We start from the raw sequence: 18,553 nt of genomic DNA, 5'->3' as shown, positions 1-18,553 counted from the left end.
CATCGTTAAGATGAAAGTTGGCAACAACTTTCACAGGTTAGAACAATTACATTCGAGAAAAATCCGGACATCTTCCGAAAATGTGACTTTAAAATTGGGAAAAGGATAATCGTATGTAAAAGTCGCTGTATGTGGTAATGCCCATGGTGAAATCAACTTTCATACCTGGCGCCATACACGTGTGTCCACATCCGTTAGAACAGCATTTTTCCGCTCCCTCGCAATCTTTGTCGCTGGAACAGTCTTCTACACATATACCGCCTGTACCCTCAGGTACCGCTGGGCATTGGCCTGGCTTGGGTTCCAATACTGAAAATAACAGAATGTAAGGATTTATCTTGTCGCAGTCCAACTTTTATATGCCTTGTTCTGGATAACCGGTCAGTCTTTTGAATTAATGCGTCACCGGAGAATATCAAGTAAATCGTGTTACCCATGATGCATTGGTCTATTGTTTTTTTTTACACTAGCACGTTGAAAGTATAGTATTCCCATTGATGTATTTTGTTGCCTCCTTTCAATCTGTAGGCGACGTCGGACATTGGGTTCAGCTGATGTAAACATTTTGCTTTTGGAGCAAGCTCATGTAATATTGTTTGCTGCAAACAGTTAGCCAAGTTACTTGTTGGCGTTGATTACGTATCGTTTGTCCGCTTGTGTGTCGGTCATGACGTAAAATATATGCAATTTTTCGTAAACAAATTTGTTTCCCGCCTCTTGGTAGCTGTGACAAAACTGAGACAGAGTTTACAGTCTTCCCCTAACTTTCCTTAGACTTTGGCCGTCTACAGACATGAAAATATTGTGCTTGTGGGCACTCGCGGTAGTAGTACCGACTGCCCACCTATAATGGACACCTGCGCGGGCCCAATACCATGTACTCGGACGATAATAAGAAAGCTGCCAAAAAATCCGTGACAAACAATACATATTCGGCAGAAAGATCAGGTACAACCTTCGTCAGTGTGTATGGAAGGACGGAAAAATTAATACACCATAGAAAGAAAGAAAGAAGTAATTTAAATGGTATAGAAAGAATAAATCCTTAGATTCTGAATTAAAGAGAGGCAGTCAACCATTTGGGCATGTGAAGGGGAAGGCGGCAAATTTGGCGCTAAAATCAACCGGTGTCAGGGGTATACTAAGCTTACAAATAAGAGCCTATTCTCTTGTCTTGACAAACTGAATTCGTTATTCTGAATTGGTAACTTGTAACGTACCTATCAGATGTGCCACATTTAGGTGAGACACAAGAACGTTAGACTACTTAATAGAAGCATTACTAAATTAATAACCCTGTTGTCTTCATGTGATAACTGCTGATACTTTCAATGCATCGATTGACGATAGACGACAAATACCAGAGAGTTGTTAAACGTTTCTGAAGATTTATATGGTAATGCTCAATGATATTCTTAAAGTTAACCCTCCAACTAGTGAAAATTCAAAGAGAGTTGGCAAATAATACGCTCTAATTTACGCTTTAGGTTGATTTAAAATAGGGATCTCAATATATTTTGTAATGGAACACGATTGGAACTAATTTGGGATAATTGGATTTTCATATTTTTCAAATTTCTATAAAGTCTTAGGTGCCGTATAGCTGAATGTTACGATTACAAAATACTCAAAAAACAAGTGTGTAACTGAAAAAGAAAAGTAGATGAGATTACATTTGAAGATTGAATCGACATTGCTTCATCATCCAATTATCCCAAATTAGTTCCAATCGTGTTAATGACTTTGGATATGTCGTCCATTCCTTGAGACATACATACCGGGTTTAACGCAAGCATGTCCACATCCGTTAGAACAACATTTCTGGTCACCATCACACTCTTCATCGATTGAACAGGCATGTACACAAATACCAACGACACCTCCTTCTACTGCTGGGCACTGGCCGGGTTTCTGCATGGGACCGATCACTTCATATTCTTTCAAGAAGAGAGAGGGATTACAATTATTAGCTGTAAGGTTGTAAGGAGTTTTAAGATATATCCTGACAGACAACAACCATAACTTTTTTCGTTACTGTCTTAGATTACTTTCACTCTAAATTCTCGTAAACGTACAAACTGGAGAATTTTTCAAAATTGGCACACACACTTCAAGATGATTGTTTATATCACTGTTGTCTTATATTGAAATTAAATGTTGTATATTTTATGACCATGATCACAAAATCTTAGAGATGAATAACATCTTGCGGAATTATTTCTCATGCAAATTTGTAAATATAGACCTATATGGGTCCTGGCGTAAACACCTATCGTAAGTCTAAGTAAAGACAATATCACAAACCCCAATTATATTCAATTCACCAACCTGGTCCAACACAAATATGCCCACACCCGTTAGAACAACATTTCTGGTCACCATCACACTCTTCATCGCTTGAACAGGCTTCTACACAAATACCAACGACACCTCCTTCTACTGCTGGGCACTGGCCGGGTTTTTGCATAGGACCGATAACAATTTCCGGTTCTTTTATGAAAGAGGGGTTACAATTACAAAGCTGTAACGCTGTAATAAGCTTTAGACATGTCTTGAAGGGCAGATTAGCCGCGGCCGATTTCTTCCTATTAAGAGTTTTCTTTCAAACTCAACTTAATCCTTGAAAACTTACTTGCTGAATAATTTGTCAGAATTTGCGCACGCAATCAAACCGATTGTCTATATAACTTGCATGGATATGTAAAACTATATATCAATTGGCCAGGTACACAAAATCTGAGCTTCCACAGAATTAATAGTATGTCGCTTGGCAATATTTTTCTCACTCCCTGACAATGTAACCATAATCAGGTTATCCTCCAAATAGCTGTCTCTACTAGCTAACTGATACCAAGCAATGTTATTGTAATTATTAACCTCTGGCGCAGATTGGACGATATCTCGCGGTAGTTTTCCTTATGCAAATATGTACAAAGACGAAGTGGTCAGTGCTGGCAACCTCACTAAAGACGAAGAATTTTAAATATCCTTCAAGACACCAACAATTTCACAAAACCCAAAAATCTTCGTCCACTGACCTGGCTCTACACATGCATGCCCACATCCGTTAGAACAGCATTTCTGGTCACCATCACACTCTTCATCACTTGAACAGGCTTCTACACAAATACGAGCGACACCTCTTTCTACTGCTGGGCACTGGCCGGGTTTCTGCATCGGACCGATCACTTCGGGTTCTTTTACGAGAGAGAGATTATAATTAAAAGATGTGAGGAGTTTTAAGACAGATTAGCCGCTGCTTTTCATTCTTTTGAAGTTTACTTTCAAACTGGACTTCATTCTTGTAAATGTACGATATATACTTGCTGAAAAATACACACGCTCGTCTGGACGATTGCATATATTACTTGTATGTATAATTGCTGTATTTTGCATTCCCAGGTACACAATATTTGAATGATTGATGACATCTTGCGGTGTTTTTTATGCAAAATATTACCTTCAAAACAGACATATATCCTGGTGTATACAGTTGTCGTCAGAAGAAGAATAAGTTGAAATGATTGTTGTGAAAAATATATCAAGAAACCAAGAAAATTGAGTTCACGAACCTGGTTCTACACAAATATGCCCACAGCCGTTAGAACAACATTTCTTGTTACCATCACACTCTTCATCGCTTGAACAGGCTTCTACACAAATACCAGCAACGCCTCCTTCTACTGCTGGGCACTGGCCTGGTTTTTGCATAGGACCGATCACTTCGGGTTCTTTAGAGAGAGGGATTACGATTGAGAGCCATAAGAAGTTTTAAGACTTACGTTTGAAGACAGTTAAGCTTTTTCCATTCTCCCTATGACACGACTTTCAAATTAACTTAATCCTCGTAAATGTGATCGCTGAAAAATTTGTTGAAACGTGAACACGTAAAATACTTGTATATAACAGCTGAATACGTTTTAGCAAGTTACTCAGAATCTAAGATTTGAAGGAATTATTAGTGTAATTCATGCAAAATATATCATGATCCTTGACACCATAATCCTCCTCCAGCTAGTTGTCTTTGCGAGTTTAGAAATAGCCCCATAACAGGAAACATGCACTGTAATTTTTACTCGTTAACCCCTTCGGCAGATTGGATAATATTTTGCGACTGTTTTTCGTATGCAAATATGTCAAACATAGCAAGGTCATGAAGTGTGTAGGTATGGTCAACTAAGTAAAGAAGAATTTTAAAATAAATGACTTGTAATAAAACCGCAATGCCCTACCCCTTCCAAAAATTTTATTCACTAACCTGGTACCACACAAGCATGCCCACATCCGTTAGAACAACATTTCTGGTCACCATCACACTCCTCATCACTTGAACAGGCTTCTACACAAATACCAACGACACCTCCTTCTACTGCTGGGCACTGGCCTGGTTTTTGCATCGGTCCAACAACTTCGGGCTCTTTTACGAGAGAAGGATCACAAATAAAAGTTGTAAGGCTGCTAGGAGTTTTCAGATGTATCCTTATCTAAGGTAGATTAGCCTCAACTTTTTTCATTAGTGTTGGAGTTCGTGTTCAACTTTACCTTCTTATAAACGCACTTACTCGTTTCTCTGTTAATATTTAAATGTTGGTTGTATATAACTGCTTTTAATGTTTTGGCCTGATAGACAGAATCCAAATACGGAAAGAACCATGAATCATACGGCTAGTTTTCAATCGGGTTCGAACCCACAACATACGGCATCAGTCGCCTAGCGGAGAGGCCACAGAGAGAACCGCTCGCAAAATATTTTACACTCCTTGACACCGTAACCATGACTAAGGCTTCCTCAAACTAGCTTTCTTTTCGAGTTAGGAAATCGCCCTATGACAGATACCAAGAATTAAAATGCTATATTGTTTACTTGTTGAGCAAATCGTCTCATAACATATAAGTATTGAAATTTTTATGGTTGACCCCTTTCGCAGATTTGATGATATTTGTGTTCGGTTTTTCTTATGAAAATATGTACAGGAAAACCTACTGGGGTCATAATGTTTTAGGTATTGTCAACCTGTTGTTGGCCCAGGTTTCTAGTATATTGAGCACACTGAAGATGTTGACAATTGGTCTGTTAGGAAAGAGTAAGATGGGCAATTGTCTCATCTGCGAACAAACGAACTGGATTTCAGGTCTCCATGAATATCATTGATATAAACAAAACAATGAGTAAACAAAAGGAACATTTTATGATGAGCTCTGAAATTCCATTGGAGAGTTTATTTCTTATGAAGTACGTATGTTAACGTGAAAAAACTAATATCTTTACAAATACAACGCCTATAGAACTAAAAAAAAATGATTAGCTCAGGATAACATGGAAAATTTAAGCGAGTCGATCCCATGGTTAAAAGTACGATGACAGTTTGACGTTTTGTTTACGATAATAAAGGCTCAAGATAAACACGTGTTCATTAGAGCCAAAGAGAAACAGTAAAATCCTGAAAACTACTGTACAATTAGTGTATCAGAAAATTTAAACATGAATATGTATTCTGCCATTTAATTGAGGAAGCGGAATGTGCGTGTGCCATCAAAAGGAACGCAATCCTTCATTACAAAATAAGATTAAAGTACAACCTGGAGTTATACATGTGTGTCCACATCCGTTAGAACAGCATTTTTCCGCTCCCTCACAATCTTTATCGCTTGAACAGTCTTCTACACATATACCGCCTGTACCCTCAGGTACCGCTGGGCATTGGCCTGGTTTGGGTTCATACTCTGAAAACGGCGATCGGAAATTTTGGAAATGGATGTAAATGAAACTGGAAGGTAGTCAGTCCTTTGTAATCTGTTCAATCAGTGACTTAGAGATGTTCGCCGGAGTTCACTTGGACGGCGAAACAGGTTGGTTTTCATAATCGTATAATTTCAGGGTCTTCATTTCATACAATCAACCTATGATGAACTTTAGATAATTTTGAAAGAAATGAAATATCTATTGACCTGCTAGTTCTGTTGCAGTCGTACCTTAACGATCAGCACATGCTGATCTATCGGGAAGAGGAAGTTGGCGTTTGATAGTCACTGCACCAAAACAATTCTCAAAACTTTCTGTCTGTTTGTGGTGATTAGTTAGTTCTTTACATTTCCTTGTTTACATTTCCTACTTTTTAAATAACTTGGATCTAACTCACCAGGTTTCACACAAGCATGCCCACAACCGTTAGAACAGCATTTCTGGTCACCATCACACTCTTCATCGCTTGAACAGGCTTCTACACAAAAACCAGCAACGCCTTCTTCTGTTGCTGGGCACTGGCCGGGCTTTTGCATAGGACCGATCACTTCCGGTTCTTTTATGAGAGAGATTTAATTAAAAGATGTAAGGAGTTTTAAGACAGATTGGCCACAGCTTTTCATTCTTTTGAAGTTTACTTTCAAACTCAACTTCATTCTTGTAAATGTACTTGCTGAAAAAAAATTTAACATTGGCACACGCTCGTCTGGACGATTGTATATATTACTTGTATGTATAACTGCTGCATTTGGCATTCCCTGGTACGCATGTATCCTGGTGTATACAGTTGTCGTCAGAAGAAGAATAAGTTGAAATGATTGTTGTGAAAAATATATCAAGAAACCAAGAAAATTGAGTTCACGAACCTGGTTCTACACAAGCATGCCCACATCCGTTAGAACAACATTTCTTGTCACCATCACACTCTTCATCGCTTGAACAGTCTTCTACACAAATACCAGCAACGCCTCCTTCTCCTACTGCTGGGCACTGGCCGGGTTTTTGCATCGGTCCAACAACTTCGGGTTCTTTAGAGCGAGAGATTACGATTGAGAGCCATAAGAAGTTGTAAGACTTAAAGTTTGGAGACAGTTAAGCAGCAACCTTTTTCCATTCTTCCTACGATATGACTTTCAAACTATACTTAATCCTTGTAAATGCACACGCAAATTACTTTAGCAAGTTATAAAAAATCTAAAAAAAATCTAAGATTTAAAAAAAATCTAAGATTTAAAAGAATCATTAGTATGATTAAAAAATATTTTATGCTCCTTGATACCATAATCTTCCTCCAGCTAATTGTCTTTCCGAGTTTGGAAATAGCCGCATAACTGAAAACATGTAATTTGTGGTTTTAATTGTTAACCCTTTGGGCAGATTGGATAATATTTTGCGACAGTTTTTCTTAGTCAAACAAATAATTTGTAATGAAACCCCCTCTAAAACATTTTGTCCACTAACCTGGTTCTACACATGCATGCCCACATCCGGTAGAACAACATTTCTTGTCACCATCACACTCTTCATCGCTTGAACAGGCTTCTACACAAATACCAACGACACCTCCTTCTACTGCTGGGCACTGGCCGGGTTTTTGCATAGGACCCACAACTTCAGGTTCTTTTATGAAAGAAGGATTACAACTAAAAGTTGTAAGGCTGCTGGGAGTTTTAAGATGTATCCTGATCTAAGGAAGATTGCCCGCAACTGTTTTCATTTCTGTTGGAGTTCGTGTTAAAATAGAGCCAAAGAGAAACAATGAAATCCTGAAAACTACTGTACAATAAGTGTATCAGAAAATTTAAACATGAATATGTATTCTGCCATTTAATTGAGGAAGCAGAATGTACGTGTGCCATCAAAAGGAACGCAATCCTTCATTACAAAATAAGATTAAAGTACAACCTGGAGTTATGCATGTGTGTCCACATCCGTTAGAACAGCATTTTTTCGTTCCCTCACAATCTTTATCGCTTGAACAGTCTTCTACACATATACCGCCTGTACCCTCAGGTACCGCTGGGCATTGGCCTGGTTTGGGTTCATACTCTGAAAACGGCGATCGGAAATTTTAGAAATGGATGTAAATGAAACTGGAGGTAGTCAGTCCTTTGTAATCTGTTCAATCAGTGACTTAGAGATGTTCGCTGGAGTTCACTTGGACGGCGAAACAGGTTGGTTTTCATAATCGTATAATTTCAAGGGTCTTCATTTCATACAATCAACCTATGATGAACTTTAGATAATTTTGAAAGAAATGAAATATCTATTGACCTGCTAGTTCTGTTGCAGTCGTACCTTAACGATCAGCACATGCTGATATATCAGGAAGAGGAAGTTGGCGTTTGATAGTCACTGCACCAAAAAATTCTCAAAACTTTCTGTCTGTTTGTGGTGATTAGTTAGTTCTTTACGTTTCCTTGTTTACATTTCCTACTTTTTAAATAACTTGGATCTAACTCACCAGGTTTCACACAAGCATGCCCACAACCGTTAGAACAGCATTTCTGGTCACCATCACACTCTTCATCGCTTGAACAAGCTTCTACACAAATACTAGCAACGCCTTGTTCTACTGCTGGGCACTGGCCGGGTTTTTGCATAGGACCGATCACTTCAAATTCTGTAATTAGTAATGGACGATTACTAATCATGAAAGCTCTCGACTTTTCATAAGGGTTTGCCTTTATTATTGTTTAATGCACCAATAACAAGAATTAGAGAAGATAAATTTAGGACATTTTAACACCGGCCTCTCATACAATGAAAATCTTTAACTCACCAGGCTGCACACAAGCATGCCCACATCCGTTAGAACAACATTTCTGGTCACCATCACACTCTTCATCGCTTGAACAGGCTTCTACACAAATACCAGCAACGCCTCCTTCTACTGCTGGGCACTGGCCGGGTTTTTGCATTGGACCGATCACTTCGGGTTCTTCAACAAGAAAGGTTTAAACCTTAGGACGTTTTCAAACATGTTATTGAAAGATCGCTAAAAGTAACGTTTTGTAAAGAAGATGTAAAGCGACACCAATCGACTCACTTTGTTGAACATCGAGCACTGGCGGGAGTTTAAATTTGTCCAAATAACTTAAGATTCTTTAATTAAGAGCAAAAGACGTCCAATTTGGACCATCTTTCAACAAAGTATAGTTTTCAATAACGTCAATGTCATTTTTCACCAAATTTAAGGAAAGTTGTCATCTAACATTAGTGACTGTCTGACAAAGGAAACAGTGTCTAAACATGAATAATTTGTATTCAGAACAAGTTCAATGGATTTTTTTTTGCATTGGACGATCACTTCGGTTTACTTAAGTATTTAGCTTTTCACCATACCCTTAGTAAGTATTATTAAATTACATTTTGAAAATTGGCATGTAATTAAAATCACACTTCATACCACATGATTATTAATATCGGTAATAAATCCATCTGATCCGATGCAGTCATAGTGAAAATATCTGATTTCTAAACCATTTATTATGCTACTACGCGAGGCACACTTTGGAAAAGCCAATCAGTTCTCGCAATTCCGGAAACATACCACTGTAATTGCTGCGCAAACATTGCCAACTTGCTAATAAGTTGTTCGTATCAGCGGATTGATTAAGTCACCACCACAGCTGTCACACCCGTAGTAAAATAATTTATTTTACTACATGTGTGACGGCTGTGGTGTTGACTTAATCAATTAATCCGCTGATACGGACAGCTGATTAGAAAGTTGGAAATGTTTGCGAAGCTATTACAGTGGTATGTACATAGATTGGAGAGGAGATAGGGACTTGTTGGTAAAAAAGAAAGTAGTCACACGGTTTGGAGTCGAAATCTTACAGTCAAAATTAATAAAATTACTTGTAGTATTTAAGAAAGAAGACAGACGGATTTGTAATATCACAGTCAAAATTAATAAAATCAAATAAAGTAAACCGTTGCACAAAAAACCCATCCCTCCCCATCCTTCCCCCACCCAAGGGGACCGACTGCTGGACCCTGTGGCCGTTCTTGAAATATCTTACCGACAAACAGATAGGCAGGCAGGCAAACAAACGAGTTGAGGGTAGCAAATTTGAAACGACATTTATAAGCTCACCTGGTACCACACAAGCATGCCCACATCCGTTAGAACAACATTTCTGGTCACCATCACACTCTTCATCGCTTGAACAGTCTTCTACACAAATACCAGCAACGCCTCCTTCTACTGCTGGGCACTGGCCGGGTTTTTGCATAGGACCGATCACTTCAAATTCTGTCATTAATCATGATAGCTCTTGTCATTACATATGGATTTATGTGGACTATCATTATTTGTAATACTCAGAAGACAAAGTTTTGATATTTCACACAGGCATTTGAAAGAATAAAAGTCATTTAACTAACCAGGTTTCATGCAGGCATGTCCACATCCGTTAGAACAGCATTTCTCATCATCATCACATTCTTCGTCACTGGAGCAAAACTCAGCACAAACGCCAGCGACGCCTTCCTCCACTGCGGGACACTGTCCTGCCTTTGGTAGAAGCCCAACTATTTCATCACCACCACCTTTTCCATCGACTGAAACCAAGAATAAATAAAACCCAATAATTTTAATTAATTCTGATTAATTTTAATTGATCGTAAATAGTTGTCTATGATACCATTTCAGCGCAGCATGTGTAAGAAATAACTTGAAGCGATCATTCAATGGTTTTGACGCTCTAGTGTAAATCTGATGAAAAAAAGATGTTAGCGCTTCCATCAATACAAAAGCTGTCTAGAGTTTATCGCTTGTACATGTAATTCAGTAAAATTCTCGATTGGATTCGCCCTCACAATGTACGGCACCCAACTGTCACAAAGCGAAGACATTAAATCAAAACCTCTCGGCAAATTCCATAGTCTTTTAAGGATTGTCAAGTTAGTCATTATTATGAAGTCAGTTTTGTCACTTAACAATAAAAAACATTAGCGCTATAGCAAAGAAAGAACCTATTATTTTAAAAGCTTTATGTCGTTCTTTCGTTGTCAGGGATTGCATGATGACCATTACCTGGACTCACACAAGCATGTCCACATCCGGTAGAACAACATTTCTTGTCACCATCACACTCTTCATCGATTGAACAGTCATGTACACAAATACCAGCGACGCCTCCTTCTACTGCTGGGCACTGGCCGGGTTTTTGCATCGGACCGATCTCTTCTGGCTCTAACCAATTGAAAAGATTTGCACATAGGATATAAGCGTTTATAGTATTTATTCGTTTGAGCGACTTGGAACTGATATGTCAGCTACCATAATGTACAAGTGGTCAAAAATTCGAATTGACCCCATCCACTGATTCGAGAACATTTTCATTGTCTTCACTTTCCATAACCAAAATATGTAAACGTCTCCCACTGACAATTTTACATGTCTTTTAAAACAACCCTGAATGACATCATTCTTTACAACTATGAAGCCAAATCTTAGCCTACATGTAACAGCTCTGACCTGAGAGCGAGTGCAGCGTAGGGTATATCGTCATTTATGTTTTCAGGCAATAGCATGCTAATTTCTGTGTTTGATGCATATTTTGGCCATTGAGGTTGAATGCTGTCAATTGTTTTCTAAAATAACATTTATAGATTGTTATAGCAATTTAACTCGAAAATGCCAAGTTCACTAACGAAAATTATTTAAAACTGGTACTAAATTACTTGATTCCAATCAGTTTATTGTAACAGGGGCGGGAACAGAGGCAGTCTAATGTAAAACACGTACTTGATATTCCCGTCGGTGGCTCTCCCTAGGCCCTCAAGCACAAGATTTTTAATTGTCGCTTGAGTTGACCGTTCGTTCTCGCGAGAGTTGGCTTGTTTCAAAGTGGCGGCGCCTAGTGATGACCGACCCAGGCTTTCAAAAGTGATCGAAAATAGTCATTTTGAACCAAATTTCACACTTTCTTTGGAATAGAGAGATTCTTTAGTCGGAAATGCACATTGTCGAGTAGGATTTGTGGTAGATGATATCTTTAATTTCACGCAATCCGTGTAAAAGTATTCAAAATGGCCGCCTCCATGGAAGTGCTCTGTTTAAAAACTCGTAGGTATATAGAGATTCCATTCTAATTTTCGTGTACACGCGTTAGTCTTAACCGCTCTCGCTGCGCTCGCTATTAATCAGCAAAGTGGCTGCACAGAGAAAGACGACCAACTGTAATTGAATTACAAATACGCATATGCAATTTTCATCACTTTTTGACTCATTAGCATTCAACTACTCCTAGAAACCAACATGATAAATTCCAAAGATATAAGAACACTTTTCCGAATCGGTATTTAATAAGTTGGGAAAATAAGCACTTGATGCGAATTTAGATATCATTTGATCACATGCAAATGAGTTTATCCCAAGACATCAAGTAAAGAGCTGTCATGTTAGTGGTTTCAAAGATGACGTTTTGAATATAAATTTGTTTCAAAAATATAAAAATGCAAACAGATTCACAATTTGAAGAAATCAGCACTCATTCAACACATCTTGAAAGCGTTTTAGTAGTTTTGATAATCTTTGGACCTAAAATTGGAAAATTAGACAGAAACTTTACATCTAATTCATCGGATCGACAAATCTGAGTGAGCCAATGCCTATAATACAATGAAACGTTATCAAAAATCTATCGAGCAAGTATACTGTTTTGCTACACTACGGCAATCGTTATTTGGAAAAAAACTTGATTTTGCTCATTTCAAGAAATGTTTTAATCAACCTCCAAAGCTATCTAACAAGTGGCCTCTGAAAAATAGGCACTAAACTATCAAATTAAAAAAAAATATTTAAATTCATAAAGTCCAGAACGCAACAAGTCATCGTTGATGACTCAGTCCCCACTTGTTAATGGGTACTTTGATTACAAGTCCTCAGAGAGGATAGAGTCCTCTACATTAATTAGGTCTGTGATAAAAAATACTTTGATACAGATGGCGCTCAATGGCAAAGAATGAGTTCCATGGTGATGAAAACATAAAACCAATGTAGGCCACCATCCTAAAAGTCATTAAATGGGTCTACTATGAATTAATCGACAGGATGTTGCAAAACATTTTTGCATACTACCCTAAGACTAACAGATTATCACCGGTACCATATTTCATAAAGTTTGATGCAGTATTTACAACACTATGAGATCAACATCTGTATCAAGTTTCATCAAATTTGACGCTGTATTTGTGGATATATCACTCTAATTACGAAAGTTCATTACGTATGCAATTACAAATTAATTAAAATGACACTGATAAATGTCTTTTTCACTGTTAAAGCCATGTGAGCTTATAAACATCTGCACAAAGTTTCATGAAATTTGATGCAGTATTTCTTGACATATCAGCCTAATAACGAAACTTCAATAATTGTCATGATACTGCTACATACGTGAAACAAATTGACGAGCATATGTATGAAATAGGTCAATGTCCTTGTACCAACTTTAAATGATTCTGGTGGAAATATGTCTGAGTTATGGCTCTGTACATGAGAAAATCGTGACAAAATCGCCGCCACGCAGCGATATTTGATCTTACTGTTTAAAATATCAACACGTATATGTCAATGTCCATGTACAAACTTTGAATAAAATCAGTTGAGACTTGCCAGAGTTATGGCTATCGACATGAAAAAAAACATAACAAAATTGCCACCATGTGGCCATATTGGACCATATCGCGAAACAAATTGATGTACACATGTATAACATAAGTCAATGTCCTTGTACCAACTTTGAATAAATTCGCTTGATACATGTCTGAGTTATGGTTCAGGACATGAAAAAGTTGTGAAAAAATGGCCACAAGGCGGCCATATTGGATTGTATCATAAAACAAATCAATGTTCATATGTATGACATAGGTCAATGTCCTTGTACTAAGTTTGAATAAATCGGTGAATAAAATCGGTTGAGACGTGCCCGAGTTTTGGCTAAAAACATGAAAAAATTGTAAAAAATGGCTGCCATGCAGCCATATTGGATCATATCATGAAACAAATTGACGTACACATGTATGACATAGGTTAATGTCCTTGTACCAACTTTGAATAAAATCGGTTGAGATGTACCTGAGTTATGGCTCTGTACATGAAAAAATCATAACAAAATGGCCACACGGCAGCCATATTGGATAGTATCACAAAACAAATTGACGTGCATATGTATGACATAAGTCAATCTCCTTGTACCAACTTTGAATAAAATCTGTTGAGATAAGCCTAAGTTATGGCTCTATACATGAAAAAATCGTAACAAAATGGCCGCCTGCTGGCCATATTGGATCGTATCACAAAACAGATCAACGTGCATATGTATGACATAGGTCAATGTCCTTGTACCAAATTTGAATAAAATCAGTTGAGATATGCCTGAGTTATGGCTCTGTACATGAAAAAATCGTAATAAAATGGCCGCCTGGCGGTCATATTGGATCGTATCACGAAACAAATCGACGTGCATATGTATGACATATGAAGTAATCTATGTACCAAGTTTGAATGAAATCGCTTTAGGCATCTCTAAGATATCTGCGTGAACGGACGGACGGACGCACGGACGGACGCACGGACGGATGCACGGACGCACGGACATGACCAAACCTATAAGTCCCCCCCGGACGGTGTCCGTGGGGACTAACAACCAGCCCTTTATTCTCAATTATATGTGCCATTATAGTATTTTCTCAACTGATTTTATATGAACCTAACAAGTTTACTTATCTTGAACCAATAATTCATCTCAAATTTAAACAATTAAAGAATATGTTTTCTTTCAGGTTTTGACGTAGACTAGCATACATACATACATGCAAAATATCTAAATCATACATACATACTCATAATGATAAAGAAAGCTTACAATGTACTGTACATATGCATATCAAGTAGGAGTTAATAAAATTAAGAACTTTTACAATTAAGAAGAAATCAAGGACTCAAATACTCGCTCGTTCACTAGAAACTGAAGGCAATGGTTCACCTGGCTGCACACAAGCATGTCCACATCCGTTAGAACAACATTTCTGGTCACCATCACACTCTTCATCGATTGAACAGGCTTCTTCACAAATACCAGCAACTCCTCCTTCTACTGCTGGGCACTGACCGGGTTTCTGCATAGGACCGATCACTTCGGGTTCTTTAACAAGAAGGAATGGTAAGCTAATTTGTGTTCTCTATGAACAAAGTAAACAGATGTTTTAAAAATCAAGGTACATTTTCGTCAAATTTGACTTGCGGTTTTCTTTGCAATACTTCTCACGGGATTTGGCTTACGGGGGTAGGGGTAGTGGAAGTGGTCATTGCCACCCTTATATTCCCGCAGCCGAAAGACTACGTTACATTCATGGTTAAGTTGTTTAATAAGGAGCGTAACCTTTGCCTTGGGTATTTGTAGTGGACAGACCGCTTTTGGTTCTTGAATGGGAAAGTTTAAGACTTAACGGGCTTTTAATCCTCACTGTAAATTAGAAAGACTAAGCAAGGCAAACGTTACACTATGCACAAAAACAATAAACACTGTTAAATGACCTTAGATATTGTCACATTGTGATACGATGAGTACCCGCACTAGGATACATCTGATCGTACGCAAAAAACGGTGAGACAATACCTGATTTTAAAATTTGTAGAAATGTTTGCCAGTTTTAAAAAACGATTCGAATCGTATAAGACTCCTCGATTTAACCCGCTTACAGACGGAGACACATGCAGACGAACACGTTTACATGGATGTGTCATTGATAAAGTGTAAACGACATTGATCTTCTCACCTGGCTGCACACAAGCATGCCCACATCCTATAGAACAACATTTCTGGTCACCATCACACTCTTCATCGCTTGAACAGGCTTCTACACAAATACCAGCAACGCCTCCTTCTACTGCTGGGCACTGGCCGGGTTTTTGCATTGGACCGATCACTTCAAATTCTGTATTGGTAGAGGACAATTATAAATCATGACAGTTCAGTGAATTACGTAGGAAATTTACTTTAATCTTGTAATTTTGCAAATATCCAGTATATACAACGGACCTCTTATAATGGAGGTCTTTAATAACTCACCAGGTTTCATGCAGGCATGTCCACATCCGTTAGAACAGCATTTCTCATCGTCATCACATTCTTCGTCACTGGAGCAAAACTCAGCACAAACGCCAGCGACGCCTTCCTCCACTGCGGGACACTGTCCTGCCTTAGGTAGAAGCCCAACTATTTCATCACCACCACCTTTTCCATCGACTGAAACCAAGAATACAGAAAAATGTCAGTTTTTAGCTCTGGTGTCAGAGATGGGGAGTTTATCATATCGGATGATTGCCTATCGAACGTCCGTCATCCGTCCGTCCGTCGTCCGTCAACAATTGCCTTCTTCTCTGAAACCGCATGTCCAATTGCGTTAAAATTTTGATATGCCATTCACTTGGGATGGCCTCAGGTTTATTAAATCGTGGTGAAATTTGCATATTTGTGTTTTTTTGGCATTTTTGGCTGTTTTTGGTTAAAAACCTTCTTCTGAAACCGCTTGTCCGATAGCTTTGAAATTTGATATGCAGGCACTTGGGGTGACCTCTGTTACGTTTGTTCAAATTGTGGTGAAATTTGCATATTTGTATTTTTAGGCAATTATTGCCATTTTCGGTCAAAAAATCTGTTTCTCCAAAACCTCTTCTTATAGCTTTAATATTTGGTATGTGAATTATTCAAATTATGATAAAACATTTAATTTGTATTTTTGGGGCAATTCTTGCCTTTTTGGTCAAAAAATGTGTGTCTCAAAAACTGCTCTTCTGATGGCTTTGATATTTAGTATACATGTTCCTAGGGCTTATCTTAATACATGTATAATATATTGAAATTATGATGAAATCTGCAATTTTATATTTTTGGGGTAGTTTTGGCCCTTTTTGGTCGAAAAATCTCTTACTCAAACATTGTCCTTCTGATAGCTTTGATATTTGGTATACAGGTTCCTAGGGGCTATCTAATTTATGATGTATTGAAATAATGAAATCTGCAATTTTGTATTTTGGGGCAATTTTTACCATTTTGGTCAAAAAATTTGTTTCTCAAACACTTCTCGTTTGATAGCTTTTAAATTAGTTGACATGTTCTTAGGGATGATCTGAATGTGATATTTGAAATTATGGTGAAATCTTCAACTGTGTATTTTTGCAGCTATTTTTTGACATTTTTGTCAGTCAATTCTGAAATGAGCTATCAAAGATATCCACACTTCTTCATTAACCGATGTGTCACAAATAGCTATTCTCTAAATGACACAGCAGGGCTCTATCGGCCTTTATGTCGTGTCAGCAACTGACGCCTGTGTGTACAAAAACATGGAAGCCGTTATTCAAGCGTTTGGAAGTGATGCTATATTGAAATCTGATGTAAGAGATGTATTAGATGCTAATGCTCGCATAACTCCTTACCCTGACTGATCACTCTAAGTAAATCATGAATTCCTCTCATGCCATTCTACGGTAGAAATATTATCATTATTGTATATATTGAAATTATTAATTCGAAAGGATGTACCTTAAATATGATTGTTTCTCCGTCGAAAATTATAGTTCAAGGTAATTATTACCTGGCTGCACACACGCATGCCCACATCCGTTAGAACAACATTTCTGGTCACCATCACACTCTTCATCGCTTGAACAGGCTTCTACACAAATACCAGCAACGCCTCCTTCTACTGCTGGGCACTGGCCGGGTTTTTGCATAGGACCGATCACTTCGGGTTCTGAAATTTTCAAAGCGATACCATTTGAACACTAGGGTATGCATCATTCATTTGATAGAGACGACTTGGATTTGACATATCAGCTACCATAACTTTGTAACAAATTCAAAGTTTGTACAAATTGTGATTGCGTCCGAGAACATTTTCAATGTCGACATGACTTTCGATAACTCAAAAAAATGCTAACGCCGCGAGCTTGCTCGCGTTTTGCATGATGTTGATCACTCAAGCATTTAAGTGGAAATTGCAACAATGACGTTGAGTTATTTGTGCAGATTTAGGTCAAATTCAGATAATTTAAATCTTTAAAGCTTGTACACTAGATAAATATGTTTAACAAAATGTAGGAAAAGTTTGCAAAAACACGATACAATTTCGACTACTCTGAATGACATTCCTAGAAACTGACAGAATAATGTTTTGAATACATCGACCAAATAGTTTGTTGTACTGACAAAACAGCACAAGACCCCAACTTATATTACCAAAGTGTCAATGTTAAAATTTCAGAAAATATGACTTTGCCAGAGTGGAAATCTTGCAATTGGGAGAAAAAGAAGCCAGGAAATCGGGTGATTTGCATACACTTGCATAAATTAACACTTCTTTATCACGCAACTTATGACTTCTTGACAAGCTAAAAGATGAACCCAACCAATATTTTAATCTTGGGTTAACAAATTACTTAAAATTGAATGAATATTTGCAAAAAGAGTGATTTTGAGCAAAATATGCTGTGTTGCGTGCAACGCCTCCTGAAGGCACTGCTTAATCTCTCAATAAGCTCACCTGGCTGCACACAAATATGCCCACATCCGTTAGAACAACATTTCTGGTCACCATCACACTCTTCATCGCTTGAACAGGCTTCTACACAAATACCAACGACACCTCCTTCTACTGCTGGGCACTGGCCGGGTTTTTGCATAGGACCGATCACTTCAAATTCTATAATTAGTAATGAACGATTATTAATCATGAAAGCTCTGTTCATATTTCACAAGGACTAACCCTCACTTTTGCTTTATGCACCAA

The 18,553-nt window shown here is 37.9% G+C and overlaps 1 protein-coding gene across 2 annotated transcripts in view; it reads right to left on the bottom strand.

Annotated features, from left to right (window-relative positions):
• LOC139131815 (balbiani ring protein 3-like) overlaps positions 1-18,553 on the bottom strand; it is a 42,354-nt gene that overhangs the window by 2,771 nt on the left and 21,030 nt on the right. For both annotated transcript variants that reach the window (XM_070698097.1, XM_070698096.1), the window contains 21 exons: positions 18,308-18,466; positions 17,360-17,518; positions 15,832-16,008; positions 15,539-15,697; positions 14,746-14,904; positions 10,788-10,946; positions 10,136-10,312; positions 9,846-10,004; positions 8,526-8,684; positions 8,208-8,366; positions 7,649-7,792; positions 7,205-7,363; positions 6,610-6,771; positions 6,141-6,299; positions 5,581-5,724; positions 4,259-4,417; positions 3,573-3,731; positions 3,039-3,197; positions 2,329-2,490; positions 1,779-1,937; positions 166-309 (listed from right to left, as the gene is read on the bottom strand). In XM_070698097.1, coding sequence (XP_070554198.1) covers positions 166-309; positions 1,779-1,937; positions 2,329-2,490; positions 3,039-3,197; positions 3,573-3,731; positions 4,259-4,417; positions 5,581-5,724; positions 6,141-6,299; positions 6,610-6,771; positions 7,205-7,363; positions 7,649-7,792; positions 8,208-8,366; positions 8,526-8,684; positions 9,846-10,004; positions 10,136-10,312; positions 10,788-10,946; positions 14,746-14,904; positions 15,539-15,697; positions 15,832-16,008; positions 17,360-17,518; positions 18,308-18,466 — 3,336 coding nt within the window. The remainder of the gene's footprint in view (positions 1-165; positions 310-1,778; positions 1,938-2,328; positions 2,491-3,038; positions 3,198-3,572; positions 3,732-4,258; positions 4,418-5,580; positions 5,725-6,140; positions 6,300-6,609; positions 6,772-7,204; positions 7,364-7,648; positions 7,793-8,207; positions 8,367-8,525; positions 8,685-9,845; positions 10,005-10,135; positions 10,313-10,787; positions 10,947-14,745; positions 14,905-15,538; positions 15,698-15,831; positions 16,009-17,359; positions 17,519-18,307; positions 18,467-18,553) is intronic.

This window comes from Ptychodera flava, chromosome 4 (genome assembly GCF_041260155.1).
Source record: "Ptychodera flava strain L36383 chromosome 4, AS_Pfla_20210202, whole genome shotgun sequence".
NCBI lineage: Eukaryota > Metazoa > Hemichordata > Enteropneusta > Ptychoderidae > Ptychodera > Ptychodera flava.
Note: the sequence above shows the minus strand (reverse complement) of the source record. Positions and strands in the feature narration are given on the sequence as shown.